We start from the raw sequence: 18645 nt of genomic DNA, 5'->3' as shown, positions 1-18645 counted from the left end.
ATCATGTCTGAACAGTGCCTCAGAGCCTCCCCGTCTCACAGAGAGAGACCCTCAACAGGAGGCTTCCTCTCCCCAGTGCAATTTCGAGGAAGGGTTTCTTTATGTTTCCTGTTCTAGAACTTAACAATTCTAGCAGACAGGAAGTGACACTACTTGCCAGGATTACACAGGCTTAACTTCACCCACAGTTGTACCCTACTTTACAAGCTCAGACCTACTGTGATCCCAGGCAGGTTCCCAGCAGACAACACGTCAGATTAGGAACTGTCATACTCACACTTTAATAGAAATGCCAAGTTCTTTAGCAGCAAGCACAGCAAAGTACTCATAACTGTCCAATACAGCCTTGTCATGGGCCTTCACTAAAATGGACAGGCGTTTGTACAACGTGTCTGGCTCATCGGAAGTGGTTATCTAAGATAAAAAAGACAAGTTTTGGTTTCAGTTCTTGTAATATTTACATCTAGCAAATATAACATATTATTGTTTGAATGACTTCAGAGTTTAGTAATATATGAGAAAACTGATAGGCAATGTTTTAAAACTACTAGCTTGCCTCCTAGTGCCACACAGACCTGAGCAATGACTTCCCAGACCCGTGAGAGTCCACTGAGGATCACACAACCTTCGAGGTCACTATAAAATCATGATGGAGGCTCCAACTCAATTATGACTGAGCCCCAGATTTCTAGTGAGAGGTCTCAGGGTCTTTTACCAAGTGACTTGGCTAGAAGGCAACACCTGAGAAGCTCATCATGGTGGCTGCACAGTGCGAACTGTGTGAGTCCCTGCTCCTCTGGGCACTCCTGTTTAAGGTAATATGCTTGTGCTAACTAAAGCTCTTCTACTTCTACAAGGAAGATCTATGAAGATACAAATTAAAGTGCTTATAAATTGTTAAAACACTGCTATACAACTGCTAAACACTGTAATTGTTATATGAAGCCAGCCAGCTCTACTCATCCCTTTTATTATGAATTTATTCATGTATGGTTGGCCTGTCTTCACACAGAAATTACTCATGTCTAATTAAAATGTTATGACACTGGCTGGACCTTCCACACCAGGGCTAAAGGCCTTGGAAATAATGGGCTTGGCATTTCTGACTTCTTCCAGGAGGGGCATTATCTTCATCTCATTCACCATTAGGCTGGGAAAGGTTATTACTAATCCAGTGAGTCAGGGTTGAAGTACTTCACCTCTGAAAAGACAGCCACTTAGTAAGTCGGAAGACAGACATCTGTTCTCAATTACTCTAAATAAGATGGCTGGAAAGACAGGATTTACTGATCTTTACAGCAGAGTAGGGAATGTAGAGAGGATGTTTGTTTACTTATTTAAACTTTTGTGGTGTTTGGAGAGTGCTAGCTAAAAACTCTACTACTGAGCTGCCTCAAGATCCCCTAATAGGTTTTAACATGACAAGGTCTGATTTCCCAGAAGTCCTTAAGTGGCCTGAACAAGTAGTAAAGAGGCTGTGTGTGTGTGTGTGTGTGCGTGTGTGTGTGCGCGCGTGTACATGTGCATGCACCATGGTGTGCAGGTGGAGTCTGAGGACAACTTCTCCGGTCCTACCATGTGGGTTCTACGACATGACCTCAGGCTGGGTACCTGCTGAGCCACCTTTCTGCATATTTATCTTACTGCTAAAAATGAAACATTTGAATTGTGTTTGTCTGTATGCGTGTTATGGCATACACATGGAGGTCAGAGGACACTGTGGGTCCTAGAGACTGACTCCAGGACGACAGGCTTGGTGCTACCTGCCGTTCCCTGCTGAGTCACCTCACTGGCCAGACTATGTATTTTGAAACAGGGTCTCACCCTGAATCTGGAGCTTGATGACCATGCTAGACTAGGCTCACAAACTAAAGTGAGAAATGGAAAGATTTAGAATTTTTAGAGATTTAGTAAGACCTGGGAGTGATGACCTGTAAGCTTGTCACTTAACATAAGGGTTAGGGTTCCAGGTGATCCTTGGCCATACAGCTAGTTAGAGGTTAGCCTGGCTAGACAGCACCTTGTCTTAAACTCTATAAGGCCACATAGCAACTTGTGTATTTACTATCTTTGTGCCAATTACCTGCTTCAGTGTGAACAGAGCAATGCATAAACCCAGGCTCAAAATCCACAAGGAAAGGCTTGAAAGCCGCAGAAAAGGGTTTTTGTTTTTTGTGAATCAAGGATTCCACACTACTAAATACCACACTCCTGAGTTATGCTGAGCTAAGAGCAAGAGATTGCTCATTACTACATTTATCTAGGACAAATAATGTTTTTTTTTTGTTTGTTTGTTTGTTTTTCGAGACAGGGTTTCTCTGTATAGCTCTGGCTGTCCTAGAATTCACTCTGTAGACCAGGCTGGCCTCAAACTCAGAAATCCACTTGCCTCTGCCTCCCAAGGGCTGGGATTAAAGGCGTGCGCCACCACTGCCCAGCCAATAATGATTTTCTTTAGGATGTTATTGGAAGCATGAAAATAGCCCAGGATCTCCGAGGGACATCTCAGTCTGCACTGTGTACTTGCTGGTATTCTATGATAAAGAAGTATATGTGTTTGGAAAATAAGCCTGAAAACCAGAAAAAACTTATCAATTATCAATGTAATTCCTTTTGTTGTTGTTGTTTGATATGGGTTGCATATAACCTAGGTAGGCCTTGAACTTGCTATGTAAATGAGGATACCCTTCCTCTAGCTCCTAAGTGCTGGAGTCGCAGGCCTTCCATGCCCTGCCCTGCGCAATGGGGGTACCTACCATCGGTCTGGTCAGATTCTTTGGGACATCCATGTGCAGGTTTGACAATGGCATCCACTTCACACTGGCGCTACTGGGGAAGAAAAGGCTCAGTCAGAGCACAGAGCTCCGTTTTCTAGTGTGGTTAAGCAAACGCAGTTGCATACTCACAGTGGGAGGCCACCTGGTCTGCTTGTCCTGCACTTCGAACCACTTATAGACGAATTCCTCAGTTCCTAAGAAGGACAGAGACACAGGTGTCAGGAGTAACGTCAGTGCCCAGGGTACAAGTCAGAGGCACAGGCTCAGGAGAAGAGTCTCAGTCTTTCGGAGGAAACTACCAAGTTAGACTTAATCAAAAACAAAGTGCTGTGTGGTGGCGGCGCATGTCACTCAGGAGGCAGAGGCAACGAATCTCTGAGTTTCAGGCCATAATGGTCTATATTGTGAGTTCCAGGCCAGCCAGGGCAACACAGGAAAACCCTGTCTTGAAAAACCAAAAAACAAATGAATGAATGAACAAACAAACAAACAAATAAAAGTAAAGTGTTTGCTGCTCTTAGGAGCCTGGATCAGTTCTCAGCGCCCACACCCACTAACTCCAGTGTCTGGTACCCTCTGGCCTCCATGGGCGCCCACATGCATGTGGTGCACAGAAAACTCATATAGGTACACACAAAGACATATGAATTAAAAACAGAAACAGAAACAACTTAGCTAGGCATACTGGCACCTGCCTTTGATCTGAGCACTTTGGAGGTGGAGTAGGAAGAACCATGAGTTCAAGGATAGCCAGATGTACTGAGGATTTGTTTGTTCCAGAAACAAAACAGAGAACAAAATTCTTTTAAAATTACATGTCTGAATAATTTAATCTTTGCTTGGCATAAGCACTTTGCTTGTAAATTACCTAGAATACAGCACACACCACATCCCATCATTAACTACTACACCACAAGCTGCCCTAACACAGCAGTGCACAAACCCTTTAAGTGAGCGCCCCCTAGTGGAAAGGAGGCAAATGGTACTGCTCGGCTCTCGGTTTCTTAGCCACCCAGTAATACTTTAAACTGATTGAGAAGTGTAACCTTGTAAGCAGCAAAATAAAATCTTTAAAAATACAACACAGATGGAAATAACAGGGAGACACACTTAAAGGAATTAAAACAACTAGCGGGTGCATTTAAAACAGCCTGTGCTTTCTGTAGTGCTGAATGCCTTTAAGCCCAGTCTAGTGAGGCAGGAGGATCTGTGACCCTGGGGCCAGCTTGGACTACCCAACAAGTTCTAGGACAGCCAGGATTCCATAAAGACACCTTGTCTTGGCTTACAAACAAGGGCACCAGGCTCAGTGCGAGAGTATGTGTGGTCACTCACTCACTCAGACAGTAAGCTCTCCTACATCAGAGATCCAAATGCTAAGAAGCAGGATGCTTCCAGTCACATTCTTCCTCTGAAATAGTTTTGTTGACTCTGGGGTGGGGGTTGCATGATGCACAACCTAGCCTCCAGCTGGAGAGGTGGGGAGGCCTTGAGCGTCCAATATGTCTGCCTTCACCTCCTCAGTGCTGGCTGTGAACCACTGCATGCAGCTTTGTTTTTTAAGGGTGTGGGCGTGCACAGATCTGGGTGGATATAGTCTTTCTCACAAGTGCAAACAACTCTGTCTCTAGCACCCTAGTTTTCTTTTTAAAAATGTCTACATTTGTATGAGTGTTTCTACACCCATATACATGTATGTGCAAGAGTGTGGAGGCTAGAAACTGTTGGGTGTCATTAAGGTAGGATCTCGCTGGTCCCAAGTCTCAAGTTTTCTTGGCTAGTCTGGAAGGCAAAAAGCTTCAGTGGACCCCCTGTGAGCCCCTGGAGTGGGGTCACAGGAGGGCACGAATGCCCCCTTGATAGCCACCCTCTGTGAGCCCCTGGAGTGGGGTCACAGGAGGGCATGAATGCCCCCCTTGATAGCCACCCCCTGTGAGCCCCTGGAGTGGGGTCACAGGAGGGCATGAATGCCCCCTTGATAGCCACCCTCTGTGAGCCCCTGGAGTGGGGTCACAGGAGGGCATGAATGCCCCCTTGATAGCCACCCCCTGTGAACCCCTGGAGTGGGGTCACAGGAGGGCATGAATGCCCCCCTTGACAGCCACCCCCTGTGAGCCCCTGGAGTGGGGTCACAGGAGGGCATGAATGCCCCCTTGACAGCCACCCTCTGTGAGCCCCTGGAGTGGGGTCACAGGAGGCCATGAATGCCCCCTTGATAGCCACCCCCTGTGAGCCCCTGGAGTGGGGTCACAGGAGGGCATGAATGCCCCCTTGATAGCCACCCTCTGTGAGCCCCTGGAGTGGGGTCACAGGAGGGCATGAATGCCCTTCTTGAAAGCCTGGTGCTGGCACCTAAACCCAAGTGCTCCTAACCACCGAGCCACCTCTCCAGCCTTCATATATTTTCCTTAAGATCAGTGGTTATAAGGGTGTGGGCTAGGACCGCCCGTGAATCCTTAAGACACTCTCAGGTGGCCTGAAACCAAAACTCACTAAGACATTACTCAAGACTTTTCTGCTTTCATTCTCTGTCTGGTGTACAGTGGAGTCTCTCAAAGATGCGTGAGTTGTACCATAGAGTAGAAGATGGTGTGCAAAAACTAACAAGAATAAAGCTGCCTTTGCTAGAAGGCTGCATACTAAAGCACTACTCTTCCTCAATCTTGCTTTTGCTCTGGAAAGCAGGTTTTCTAAAGTGCTAACTATTTAACCTGGGAGGCTATCGAGCCTGCAGTGACGGCTCGGTAGCTCTTGCAGAGGACCCGAGTCCCACAGAAGGCTAAGAATGGGGTTCAGTGGCAGAACTTTTGTCTGGTGTGAGCAAGGCTCTGGGTTCAATCTCTAGTATGAAAAAAAAAACATTTTTTTTTTCTTTTTCAGATACAAGTTCATGGAGCCCACTCTGATTTTGAACTCTGTATGAAGCTGAGAGAGATTTTGAACTTTTGATCCTCTTGCTTTGACCTTTTAAGGGCTGGTATTACGTGTGTGGGGCACCATCTCTGGGTTATGTGCTGTTGTGGATCCAACCCAGGGCCGGCTTTAAGCATTAAGCCCTTGAGCAACTGAGCTACAGTCTCAGCCCTTCTTTCTTTTTCTTTTTTTTTTTTTAATTCGTTTATTTTGGCAAACAGGGTCTCAATATGCAGGCCAGGTTTTACAAGTAATGCTATTTCACTGTGAGCCATCAGATCCAGTTCTGAACTTTATTTTCAAAACTACTAAATGACCATTGAGAAGAGTCACAACGGCTTCAAGACCAAAGTTCTTGAGAACAGCCTAGTTTTCTTTCTTTCCTTCTCTCTCTCTCTCTAATTTAAATCATTTATTTTGTGACAGGATCTGAATACGTAGCCTGGCTGTCTTTGAACCCAGAAGTCCGCCTGCCTCCTTTTCCCAGTGCTGTGATTCAAGCCATGCGAACGCCAGGCAAGTTTTCCTTCTCCAGAGAACCTCTCGAGGGAGATCTGACCTCGGAGCCCTTGGAGTCAATCTCCTAACCTCTGGAGGCGAGCAGGACGCCTCAGTGAAGCTCCGCCAGAGCTTTATGAGAGACTCAGCCCTGGCTCAGCTCCTGTGTGTCCGAGACTAGCTCCCTGTCTTCTGTGAGCGGAAGGTTTTCATTACCCTTTCTAACGTGAAGGGTGGGCATCTGAACATGCTTTGCTCATCTTTCCCGCCCCGACGTTTTACAGTGCTCGTTCCCGTCTTGTCAATTTATGTTGAGTTTCTCGAAAGAAAAATCTGCCTTTTTCTTGTCGCTTTCTAATATCAACTCTGGAGGAAGACTCCGAACCGGCCGGGCAGAGGGCGGCAGCGAGACTCGGCGACCGCGCCGTTGGCCGCCAGGATCCCCCGCCCACCCCTTTACCTGCTGCAGGCGCCGGCACACAGCCACACACGCCGCGCGCGCCGCCATCTTGGTGCCCTGACCTTCCAGGATCGCTTCCGGGGTCACAGCATTGTTCGCGAACCATAGAGTTCGAAAGGAAAGAGTGTCTCCTGTGTTCCGGATCTGAAGCAACCATAGAGACGTGGCTGCTTGAAAAAAATTTAAAAAAAAATTTTTTTTAAATTTCTACTTTATTATTTATTTACTTATGTACTATTCACTCATTCATTTACGTTTTTGAGTGGCTGCGTCGCTTTCGCCTTCTGGATAAACTCCCAGGTTCTATCTATACGCTATGCATCCTAAGATCCTATTTGTTTTGGGTGGTTCTGTTTGCCTAAAGACAAACACGACAAAACACATACTTGGAAAGGAATTTGCTGCTACTTCTGAGTTAAAATTCTAACTTTTTACCTTATTGCAAAAGCCATTTTGTTTTTAAACTTTGTTCACACCATCGGAATGCCAGGCTTGCTAATGGATTTTTCTAAATTGTGTTTTTCAAAATGCCTTCCCATGCTATTTAACATAATGGAAGCTCCACACTTGGGAGCTCCGGCTTCTGTTTAGGTGAGTGACTTGATCAAACCAGCCAATGCAGTATCCCAATAAAGCATCATGCCTTTGCAAAGCTGAGTCTCCCACAAGCAGGCATTAGTTGTCTTATTTGGTAGGCCAGAGAACTAAGCAAAGGGTAGAATGTCCAGATGGCACAACTGATGAAAGATCTATGATCACTTTCCTGCCCCTCAGGCTGGCCTCTATATGTCTCTATATGGAAACAGAATCTTCATTAGTGTGTGGCTGGACTTGGCTATGCCCTGCCATGCAGGCAACCCAGAAGCTTCCTCAGGATCAGTCTCTCTCTAAACTGTGACATTCAGAGTGGTCCCCCTCAGCCAGTGGTCTGTTCTGACAGCACCCAAACCTTCATCTCTTTGCTACATCTAAACTTTGCATCCATCTCTCTGTGTGGTACCTTCATGATGACTCCTCACCCAGCCTCCAGTCCTTCTGGGTGGTCGCAGCTCAGTGAGTCGGCTGCACCTGTAACGATGGTGGCAGGACAGCTAGGGAATGACTCTCACTTAGGTTACCTAATCTCATGCTCACGGAAGTAATTGTATCGTAATTTTAAGGTGAGGTTCAGAGCCAAGTTGACTTGGCCAAGGTCATATGGTGAGTTTCAGCTGAACCCGTAACCCCCTTCACAATCCTAGTTCAAGAACTGCTCTTCTCTTGTAGTGGGCTGGTTCTGTCTATGATGACGTTCAGTGTTGATGTCTCTTTTGGATGAGAAGACTAAAGGTACCCTCCTGCCCACCCTCCTTCGCAAAGAAAATTTTATTGGCTTGTTTTTAGTGACTTGGTAGCATGATCTGCTAATTGGAACCAGAGAGGTGTGCTCTGAGCAGCCGTAATGACTACATGTCCTCTCCTTGGAGGCATTAGCCTTTGGATGGATCCTCTCAGCTGAGATTCAGCTCTCTCAGACTGCTTGTGGCCACCGAAGCTGCCTTTGCTTCATTAGATTTCTCCATGTCTATGCTTGAACGCGGTGGTTTTCTGAGAACCACTCATTTTCCTCTTCTAAGTCAAGTTATGAGCCATAAACTATATCACTACATTTTAGTGTAATGCCTCAGTGGCAAATGCAGAAGTTAGGGTCTTAAGATTTCTATTGCTGTGATGAACATCATGTTCAAAGCAACTTTGGGAAAAAAGAGTTGATTTGGTGTACATTTCCATATTACTGTTCATCATCAAAGGAAGTCAGGGCAGGAACTTAAGCAGGGCAGAAGCTGGAGCTAGGAGTTGATGCAGAGGCCATGGTGCCCTGGTGGGATGCGTGCATACTGGCTTGTTCTTCAGCCTGCTTTCTTATAGAACCCAGGACCATCAGCCCAGGAGTGGCCCCACCCACAATGGGCTGGACCCTCCCCATTGATCAATAATTAAGAAAATGTTTTACTGACTTGCCTACAGCATTTTCTTAATTGAGGCTCCCTCTTCTCAGATGACAGTTGTATTAGTCAGGGTTCCCTAGAGTCACAGAACTTATGGAATGTCTCTATATATTAAGGGAATTTATGGTAATGACTTACAGTCTGCAGTCCAACTAACCCAGCAATGGACAGCTCTCAATGGGAAGTCCAAGAATCCAGTATCTGCTCAGTCCCATAAGGCTAATTGTTTCAGCTGGTCTTCTGTATAAGTTGGAGTCCTGAAGAAGTAGATTCCAACAGGTGTGCCGGCAAGAAAGTGCAAGCAGAAGAATTAACCTTCCTCCTTCCATTGTCCATATGTAGGCCTCCAGCAGCAGGTGTGGCCCACATTAAAGGTGTGGACCACCATGCCTGGACCTAAGCTGTTCTTTACTTGGGACTTGCTCTGTCCAAGGCTGACCTTGAATTCAGAGATCTGCTTGCCTCTGTCTCTTGGGATCAAAGGCATGTACTACCTTGCCAGGGCCTAAGCTTTTCATGGCCACTATACCTTAAGATCTCCACATCAAGATCTAGGTCAGAAGCCTGAGTCTTCTAGACCCATATCTGACTCACAGATGTGCCTTCCATTTCTGGATTGTAGTTCATTCCAGATGTAGTCAAGTTGACAACCAGGAATAGTCATAACAATGGTGGCTTGTGTCAAGTTGACATAAAACTATCCAGCACACACTCTAAAGGAAAAAGGCAGGTTTTTGCCAGCAGGAGAGCTGGAGTGACAGAGGTCAGCCACTTTCATACTCTATGTCATACACATACTTGGACTGCATGTTGCAAAAAGGAGTCAGCACATGCATGACATTCCAGGCTTAGCACATACACAGTGGGCATGGCTTACTTGCTCTGAAGTAACTCCCCCTCCCAGCCCTGATGATCCTGGAGGAGTTTTGATACTGGTAGACACTAACTAGATCAATGTTTCCCCTCCCCCAGCTTATTTTATTTATTAATTGTGTGTGTGTGTGTGTGTGTGTGTGTGTGTGTGTGTGTGTGTAGAAGTGAGAGGACAGAAAACATTTAGAAGTGGTTCTCTCCTTCTGCCATGTGGGTCCCGGGGAATTGATCTCAGGTCTCCTTTATCTTTGAGTCATCTCCATGGACTCTACATTCAGGGGTTTAAGAAGTGCTTGGGGCCAAAGATCCATGGAATGAGGGAGGGATGCACAGGATGATAATGAGAGAGGCATAGACACTCCAAGTCTCAGCGACCTGGCCGGTCACTGCCCAGAGCAGCGGTAGGGTGGAAGGTGGGGGGCTGACCTCTGCATGACAGATGGTCTGTCCTCCCATATGATCTGGTAAGAGATGAGGTGTAGCTTCATTTTTTTAGGCTGTTAGCCCAAAGGCTCTTCCATTTGACAGCTCTCTAAGTGAAGCACAGCTCTAAAGATCCGATCCCTGTCCCTGCTTGTTGGTTTCGTTAGGCTACAGGCAGCAGGTAAGAACTCCAGGTATAGACAAGAAGCTTGGAGCATGCTCGGTGGCACCAGCAACGTTCTGACCCTGGGCTGTTATCACTGTCCCCTTTACCCACAGCCTGAGCTTTCAAGCATCTGACCCCACTGCGAGGAGTGGTTCTAGAAAGTTCCTGCAAGGGCACCTTGCATTAGGCCCAGGAAACAGGTGGAAGTCAATCTAGGTTTGTATAGATTCTTAGAACTCACTCTGTAGACCAGACTAACCTTGAACTCACAGAGATCCTCCTGCCTCTGTGTCCCAAGTGCTGGAATCAAGGTGTGCACCACTAGGCCTGGCTTCAATTGTTGTTTTTAAAGAGAATTGTCTTTCAAAGATTAGTTTTCTCCCCTGATGGATTCATACATGTATGTGTGTGTGTATGTATGCATGTATGTATTCACTGTGTGTCCTGAGTCATGTAGAGGTCACAGTATGACTCTTGGAAGTTGGTTCTCTCCTCCTCCTTTGTGAGATCCAGCTCAGGCCTGCTATCTCTCTGTCTGCTGAACCATTTACCATCTGTTTTGAGATAGAGTCTTGTGTGGCTCAGCTGGCCTAGAGCATGCTGTGTAGCCAAGGTTGGTCTTGAACTCCTGACCCTAATGCTTCCACCACCCCAGGCACTGGAATCATAAGCAAGCACCATCATGCCTGACTTTACATAAAGGAAGCAATTTACACCTTTATAGCTTTTTTGTTATGTTAAGAATTAGTAATTTATTCTCCCCAAAATATTCTTTTACAGTTCTTTTATGTAGAGGTATTTGTGATTCACAGATCACTTCTGCCTCTCTTAGAGATGTATTGTTCAGTTTCTTAAAACTTCTTCCAAATTATGTTTTGATTAAAAACCTATCCAGTTTCCTAGAATGTACCTCTCAGCTGAATGGCTGTACCTAGGGCAGACAGGCCCGCAGAATTCAGGATTCGACTTTCATTCTCAAAAGAATGAGTGCTTTCTTCCACAGAGTGGACCTGGGAGAACAGAGAGGCCCTAAGAGACTGCAGAGTCTGGCTATACGTTAAATATTACCCCAGAGGTATATGTGGAGATGTTCTTGGTATTAATAGAGTCTAAATTTTGCTCTTTAGATAGCAAAATAGGCCAGCCCCTGATCTGCTTTTGTTCAGTATCCAGTTCTTCAGTGAAGCATTTGGCTCAGATCGCCGTCATTGAATACGTACATTATAGTATTCAAAGTGTTGAGTGTAGGGTAGCTCACGAGGACTGACTGAATGGGTGAAGTAGTACCCCCTTCAGGGGCCTGGAATCGTGGCCACTAAAACTGACTCAGTTTACAACCCTGGCTGTATGTGCACCGTATCGTGGGTAGCTATTTTGATAGAGGATGATCTAAAAGAACGATTAAAATTAAAGTTCCAAAAAGGGGCTCAGATGATCCAGGTGCCAAAGGAGAAAGCCTCACTCAGGACAAACTGTATAAAACATAAAGTTTCAAATTTCTTCCCAAATTTATTTGTGGTTACTAAAAAGTAAATGCATATAAATTTTAGAAATTCATATAAAACATAAATAAATCAGGGTTAACACAGCTGTTGTGGAGGACTTCCAGTAAGATTTCTTTTGCGGGGGCTGGAGAGATGGCTGAGTGGTTAAGAGCACTGACTGCTCTTCTGAAGGTCCTGAGTTCAATTCTCAGCAACCACATGGTGGCTCACAACCATCAGTAATGGGATCTGATGCCCTCTTCTGGTGTGTCTGAAGACAACGACAGTGTACTTACATATAATAAATAAATACATTTTTTTTTTAAAAAGATTTCTTTTTCAGGGGTCGGGGCAGTGAAGGGTCCCACTGTGTAGCCCTGGCTGACCTGGAATTTGCTTTGTGGAATAGCGGGCCTTAAGCTCTAAGAGCTCTGCCTGCTTCTGCTTCTCAAGGGCTGGGGTCAGAGACTTCTGGGGTGGCACAGTCTGGAAAATGCCATGTCTATCACTCAAGGAGCCAAGATGTAAGTCCTTGTCCCAGTTTCTCCAGGCAGGAGGAACGCTTTAATGGGAATAAACCCAGCAGGTCTAAAACTGCTGTCCACAGAAGAGCCAAGATAGCAGAGTCAGCATTGGCCATGCCACCAGGAATCATCCATGGCTGAAAGACTGTGTGAGCCGAGAAAGACCCATAAAGGTATCCGTTTATTTCAGGACAGCTAATGCAACACCAAGTTGACTGTGTATTGGATTACTACACTTCTAGTGGAGGTGGCTCCCTGTGGGAACCGGCAGTTTCTTAGAAGGCTGATCGGCTGGACTGTCCTTAACAGTCTCCCGTTCTCGTCTGCAAAAGTCTTGTGATCATTCAACAACAACAACAACATCAACAACAAACCAAATCCCAAACAGCGTGAAACAGAACATTTTGGGATGGGGGATGGTCTAGGATGCCTCAGATCATCATCATCATCACATCATCAATCATCATCATCATCATCATCATCATCTTAATTTAAGGAATGCACCTCTAAAGGACAAGTCTACAAAACATCTTTATTCATTTGTTACATGTGATGTTTAAATAGTGCGTTGCTTTCCAACTTCAAACTTTTTTTTTTTTTTTTTTTTTAAATCTCCTGGAAAATAAGACGTTTGATTCACCTTAACAAAAAACTGACCTAGGAAGAAACATTTTTAGCAAAATGTTATTATAAAATTCATTAGAAAATACTGTCCTCTTCATTTTTCTTTTCTTTTCTTTTCTTTTCTTTTTTTTTTTTTGCCAAAATGTTACATAAAATCCTTATTAAAAATACACGCCTTAAAAATACATGAGTAGACTCCGCACAGCACTTTGCTGTGCGGAGGGAGCCGCATTCCGGAAACTTACAGTTAAGCACATTAGAGATTACGATGCTAAGTTGGAATAGTGCAACAGAGTCACATCCTGATAAGAAGGCATGCAATGCAGGTCGCTGGCCGAGAACGGCAGAAGGAAAGCACAGCAGGAAGCAGGCACAGCCACTAGTTAAAAACGGTTTCCTTTTTATTACATTAATTTTTTTCAAAAATACTTTTCTTTACAATAGAACTCCTAGAAAATATTTACAACCTTCCTCTAATAAAATATAACAGCAGTTAAATATATTTGAAAATAAGATGGGTTTTTCCATAAAATATATCTGTTAACTTTTTATATACAAGCTTTCTCAAAGGGAATCTAAACCCATTACTGAAAATCCATTGCGTCAATGAGAGCCGGGTAAAGACATTAACCATTAGGAAGAAAAGTTCTTTGGGGCCTGTGGGGAGGGCAGCTAAAACACAACGCGCGCACATGCAGGTAAAATCATTTCCGGGAAAAAAAAAGTGCAATATTTTAATCGGAAGTCAATTAAATTTTAAGCTGATAGTCAGGAAATACAAACACAGGTATCTGAACTGTCTCATTAAGGAGGAGTTCTTTGGTTATTTCAAGTCAAAATATTCCTTACGCTATTCTGCATGACAAATCATAATGAACTGTGCATTGATACTGGCGATGGCAGGTCAGCTTGTTTCTAAGGTGTCAAACTGGGCAAATCCCCAAGTGGGAGGAGGACACCAATTTCCCTAAGTTCTCTGGGCATTTGCTCTTTTCTGGAGCTAAGCAGACACCACGACAGACAGGGTCTTGGGGTCGCCTGAGGAGTGGCCTCTGGAATGGTTTTAAAGGAAGCACACGCATGATGCCCAGGGAGTTCTTAAAGCAACACTGCTGAGATCACACACAGGCTACTACGACTACCCTCTGAAAGAACAGCAAAGAAAATATACCCTCACCCCACCTACGAAGGACCTCAAGAGAGTTCTAAAAACAGTGATGGACAGGAAAAGAAGCTTTGTAACTAGTCTTCTGTTTGCGGCTTTCCTGAGCCTCAGAAGCCACCGCCTGAGTGGGGGCTGTGGTGGGCAATGGTGCCCTGGCCCCGAGGGAGTATGTGCCAAATGGTTTTGTAGAATCCAATGTGAAGGGTGCCCAACCCTACTTCTCCACTAGGATGCTCTCTAATGCCAAGCTGATCACGGGCCAGCGCAGTGGCCCAGCATGACAGCTACACAGGGCTGGGGAGCTAGTCTACTCAAGGAGGGTTAAGACCTGAAGACACCTGGGGGCCACAGGCCATGACCACAGAAGGGAGGCTGGCGGGCTCCCCACTGTGCCAGCGGCAGTGGTCCAGTCTGACTGTGCACTAGCAGTGGGAGGGGATCAGCCCAACTGACAAGTCTAGGCAATGACATTTTTTGTCGGATTGCAGGTTTATTGCCTTCAAGTACAAATGGTGCCCCCTGCCTTCAGGGACAGAGCAAAGTCATGTAGCTTAGAGACGTCTGGAGTCGCTTTGGTAAGTGACCTGGAACAAATACATTCATTGTTTGAATGTGAGCATTGTAGCAAACTTGAATCTGGACACATTTGTGTTGGTTTTCAAAGCAGTTTCCATCTCTATGTGTTAGAAAAACCCTGTCTCTCTGTAGCTAACGTCTAGGCAAACAAAGCTCAGTCCAGCACACACCTTAGAGCAAGTCAGAGTGAGAGAGGCTTCACAGTACGTTCAAGTGGTGCAAAATAAGTTCAGAACTCCACTGGCCATGGACCATGTTGGAAACAGAGAGAGAAAGCGAGAGGGGGGGAGAGAGAGAGAAAGAGGGAGAGAGGGAGAGAGAGAGAGAGACAGAGAAGAGAGAGACAGAGAGAGAGAGAGAGAGAAAGAGAGAGAGAGAGAGAGAGAGAGAGAGAGAGATTAATTCTTCTGATTTGAGAGAGAGAACTCTTTCTGGCAGATCAGAACAGAATAAAATAATTCTTTGTGAGAAAACATGGCCTAAAGTCCCAGAATGAATGGGATAACCTGCTACCTACCTACTTACCTACACACACACACACACACACACACACACACACACACACACACACACACACACACAGCGAGTTTGGAGATAAAAGGCAACCAGGGTGGCTGACATCTGAAAGCAAAGGAACAGGAAGGTGAGGCCCACCCCGAGGGAAAGCGGCCTCATGAGAACACAGCCCAGATGAGACACCTCTTAAAGACAGTTGTGCCAAGTTTTTATTCCCCCCAACCCCCAACAAAAACAATGTAAAAGAAGGTAAAAGAGAAAGAACTGGAGTTCCCTCCCTTAACCTGAAGAAAAGGACCGCTTTTTAAACAGGTAGTTTAAAAGGGTTTCCAAAGGAGCAGGAAGTCCAGGCTCTGTGGACCACGGAGGTGGAGGCCATGGCTTCTGTGTCTCTAGGTGATGAACGGGGGTTTAGAGTTCTGTATCACCCTGAAGCAACACCGAATCTTGGTCATCCAAGAGAAGATCTGTGCCTACCACCTCGGCCTCCTCCATGACGCCTAACTGCTGGACCACGTCATCGTCCAGGATGTCCACGTCCTTGACCGGCTTCATCAGACTCAGTTGGTCCAGGGGTAGCAGCTCAGGTACCCCCACCGGCCCTGTAGTCCTCTCGATGGTGGCTGCCATTTCTGCTGCGAAAGCTGCCTTCTGAGCCTTCTGCCTCTGCTGCTCTTCTTGCTGCCGGTGGGTTTTCATGTGTGCATTCCGGCTTTTGATCTTAAAGAAGACCCTGAAAAGAAGGGAGAGAGCAGCCTGTGAGACCTATGGGCCGGCCTTAGTTCCTAGAGGTACAGATGCCCATTTCCTGCAGTTTCCTGCAGGGACTTCCTTCGGGAATGCGGCATATAGGCAAGGTCTAGTCTGTGGTGGCTTCTTCCTGCTGTGACCAGTCATCTATCTAAGCATTGTGAGGAATGGAGACAGGAAAATTCAGGTGGTGTGTCCTGTTCCCTTTCTGTGCTAACGGAGACCGCACAGGGTGTCCAGTGTGTCCACTGTCTAGCAGGCACTCCCACTTCTCCTTTGGCCTCCTTCCATTCCCACCCCTAACCACACCCTGTGGACTGGAAAATCCCAAACTCTGCTGATGGTAGTCTCACCATAAAACAGTCCACGTCTGCCCCTGGCTTCAGGGCTTCTCGTTGAAGGCTGGAAGGTTCTCCCTGTACACATGTGGCCCTTTCCCACTCCACTTTTTCCCTTCTACCACTTCTTTTTGCTGTAGACCCCCCTTGGCCACCATAATTATCATTTCATATTGTTTTCTTTAGAATGAGAGTGGGTCTTGGCTAGGAGAGGCTACGTCCTCTCAGAAAGCATCCGACAACGGCTGGAGACATATTTGTTGTAACCAAGTCAGGAGGTGTCTGTCTTGCCGAGCACAAGCCGAGGCCAAGGATGCTGCTAAATGTCTTATTTTAAAGGCCAATCCTCTCTCCCACCCCCAGGCAAGACATCATGTGATCTGAAATGTCAATGGTACCTGCAACCCTGGGATAAAGTCTAGGCACTGGCACACAACTGTGTCTGTTTGGGATGTGATGGGAAGGTGATGAGTGAGACAGAGAGCATAGCCTGCACATGCTACACTATTACCATCTAGGCCGTTTGCAGGAAAGCCAGCCCAGATGTAAGCTCTGTTATGGAGAAAGCAAAGCATAAATACAACTTGGTCACTCTCCCAAGCTAACCAATCAGACAGCCAACACACCCACCCACCCAGCCTGCGTTCTACTGGTTGAGGGCATCTATCTGGACATGTGGAAAATGAACAAGATTTGAGCAGCTGAAAGAGGCCGTCTGTGAACTTGCTCAATGTTGCTCCTATCTGGAAAACCTCAGGAAACATTTCTAGTTTTCATAAAGTCTTACTTGGACTTCACTAGGAAATGCTCTGGGGAGGGGCAGGAGAGAGGCTCTGCTGGGAAAAGGATCTGAGAGGAAGCCTGATCACTTTCGTCACCACCACCCCCACTCCGTACCCACGTAAAGATAGAGGGAGAGAACTGATTCTGCAGAGCTGTCCCCTGGCCTCCCATGTGTGTCCTGGCATGTGTGTGGGCACACATGCACACTAATAACAAATAAAGCCAAAAGGAAGAAAAGATCTCAAGTAACATAACCGCTCACTGTGTGCTTCTGAAGGACAGCTGGAAACATGAAATATCAGGTAAGTGCTCTCTTGCCCACACCAATCAGATGCTACACATCTGTATACACAGTGAGACTTCCTACAGATGGGCGCCGAGTCTAAGCATGAGGTTCACTGCTTTACACCCACTTTTAACATACAGCTGAACATACTTTTGTACTTTTTTTTTTTAAAGACAAGCTGTCTTGTAGCTCTGGTTAGCCTTCAACTCCATATAGCTAAGGGAAGACCCTAAACTCTGGGTCCTCCTGCTTCCATTCCATCCATTCATCCATTCCATCCATCCATCCATCCATCCATCCATCCATCCATCCATCCATCCATCTGCGCATCCATCCATCCATCTATGTGTTGGGGTTGTTCTGGTATTCAAATGCTAAATACTGGCCCCCAATGTCTGGTTCAGTCCAGAGAGCACATTCTCATGTTGTGTAAACTTTGCTTGCTAATATCTTCTGACTGGTTAAATAAAAGTGGCTGACAGACAATTACTGGTAGGCGGTACAGAATAGAGGTATTCAGTTACCAGGCTAGGGGTTGCAGGTAGGGACCACGAGGTGGACAGAAAAGGAGAGAGAGGACACAGACAGAAGGTGGTTGCCAGGAGACCAGATGGCTCACGAGCACCTGGCCAGAAGTGCACCCCGAGGACAGGCTGAGGGAGCAGGAGCAGCCTGTGCGAGACTCAGACAGTGAGGAACAAGGGGTGTATGGCTAAGATACAGGTGAGAACACATTGAACCTGCCCAGTCTAGATTTACAGCTTGTGAATAAAATACCAGGTTCTTGTGTCTTTTAAACAGACAAGCTAGAATAAATAATTCATTTACATCTGTCCATCCATCCATCCATCCATCCATCTATCCATCCATCCATCATCTGAGACAGGATAAGCCCAGGCTGCTTTTGAACTTGCGATCCTCTCCCATCAGCCCCCTTGTGGCTTTCAGTCATTTTTTGAATGAAACAAAGTTTCACAGTGTAGAACTTTTCATGGGTAGTGTCAAGTGCCCGCTCACCAAATTTTGGATTTCCAGATTAAGGATCCTCAGCCTGTGGAGATCCTTGCCTGAGAAGGCCTTTTTCATGGTGTACACACTCCCACGGCATGAGGTCTGTATACATGGAAGTCAGGAGACAACTTTCTGAAGTCAGTTATCTCCTTCCACCAAGTGGGATCTGGACTTGTAGGCAAGTGGCAGCAAGCACTTTGTCTGCTGAGCTGTCTCATCATCCCCTCACAGGGCTATTCTAAACAGTAAATGAATCAAGAGTAGAGGGAACCTATATAGCCTACCTCCAGCAGGAAGACAGGGCAGCAAGTGAGGGATAGGGTTGCCATCCTACAGTCACATCTCTGACCCATAATTGTTTCTGTCTGAAAGAATTACAGGGATGGAAATGGAGAGGAGCCTAAGGAAAAGAAGGTCAAGCGACAGGCCCAAAGTGGGATCCAGCTGAAGGGGAGGTCCCAAGGCCTGACACTATTACTGAGGCTATGGA

General features: G+C 46.1%; 2 protein-coding genes across 21 annotated transcripts in view; both read right to left on the bottom strand.

Moving 5' to 3' along the window:
• The window catches only part of Mrps10 (mitochondrial ribosomal protein S10), a 10331-nt gene extending 3579 nt beyond the window's left edge, over positions 1–6752 (bottom strand). Inside the window, exons 1-4 of one of the 4 annotated variants that reach the window (XM_031348077.1) lie at positions 6649–6752; positions 2907–2971; positions 2757–2829; positions 278–414 (exon numbers count right to left, since the gene is read on the bottom strand). In XM_031348077.1, coding sequence (XP_031203937.1) covers positions 278–414; positions 2757–2829; positions 2907–2971; positions 6649–6696 — 323 coding nt within the window. In that variant the 5' untranslated portion in view covers positions 6697–6752. Of the gene's footprint in view, positions 1–277; positions 415–2756; positions 2830–2906; positions 2972–6404; positions 6558–6648 lie in introns of those variants that run through there. The other 3 variants (XM_031348078.1, XM_031348079.1, XM_031348080.1) reach the window with 3 other exon arrangements.
• Positions 6753–13107: 6355 nt separating this feature from the next.
• Positions 13108–18645, bottom strand: part of Trerf1 (transcriptional regulating factor 1) — a 230772-nt gene continuing 225234 nt past the window's right edge. For all 17 annotated transcript variants that reach the window (XM_031347586.1, XM_031347584.1, XM_031347591.1 and 14 more), the window contains one exon: positions 13108–15720. In XM_031347586.1, the coding sequence (XP_031203446.1) occupies positions 15399–15720 (322 nt within the window). In that variant the 3' untranslated portion in view covers positions 13108–15398. The remainder of the gene's footprint in view (positions 15721–18645) is intronic.

The sequence above is a fragment of the Mastomys coucha genome, unplaced genomic scaffold (assembly GCF_008632895.1).
Source record: "Mastomys coucha isolate ucsf_1 unplaced genomic scaffold, UCSF_Mcou_1 pScaffold3, whole genome shotgun sequence".
NCBI classification, from domain to species: Eukaryota; Metazoa; Chordata; class Mammalia; order Rodentia; family Muridae; genus Mastomys; species Mastomys coucha.
The sequence above is the reverse complement of the archived record's forward strand: the minus strand, read 5'-3'. Positions and strand labels throughout refer to the sequence as shown.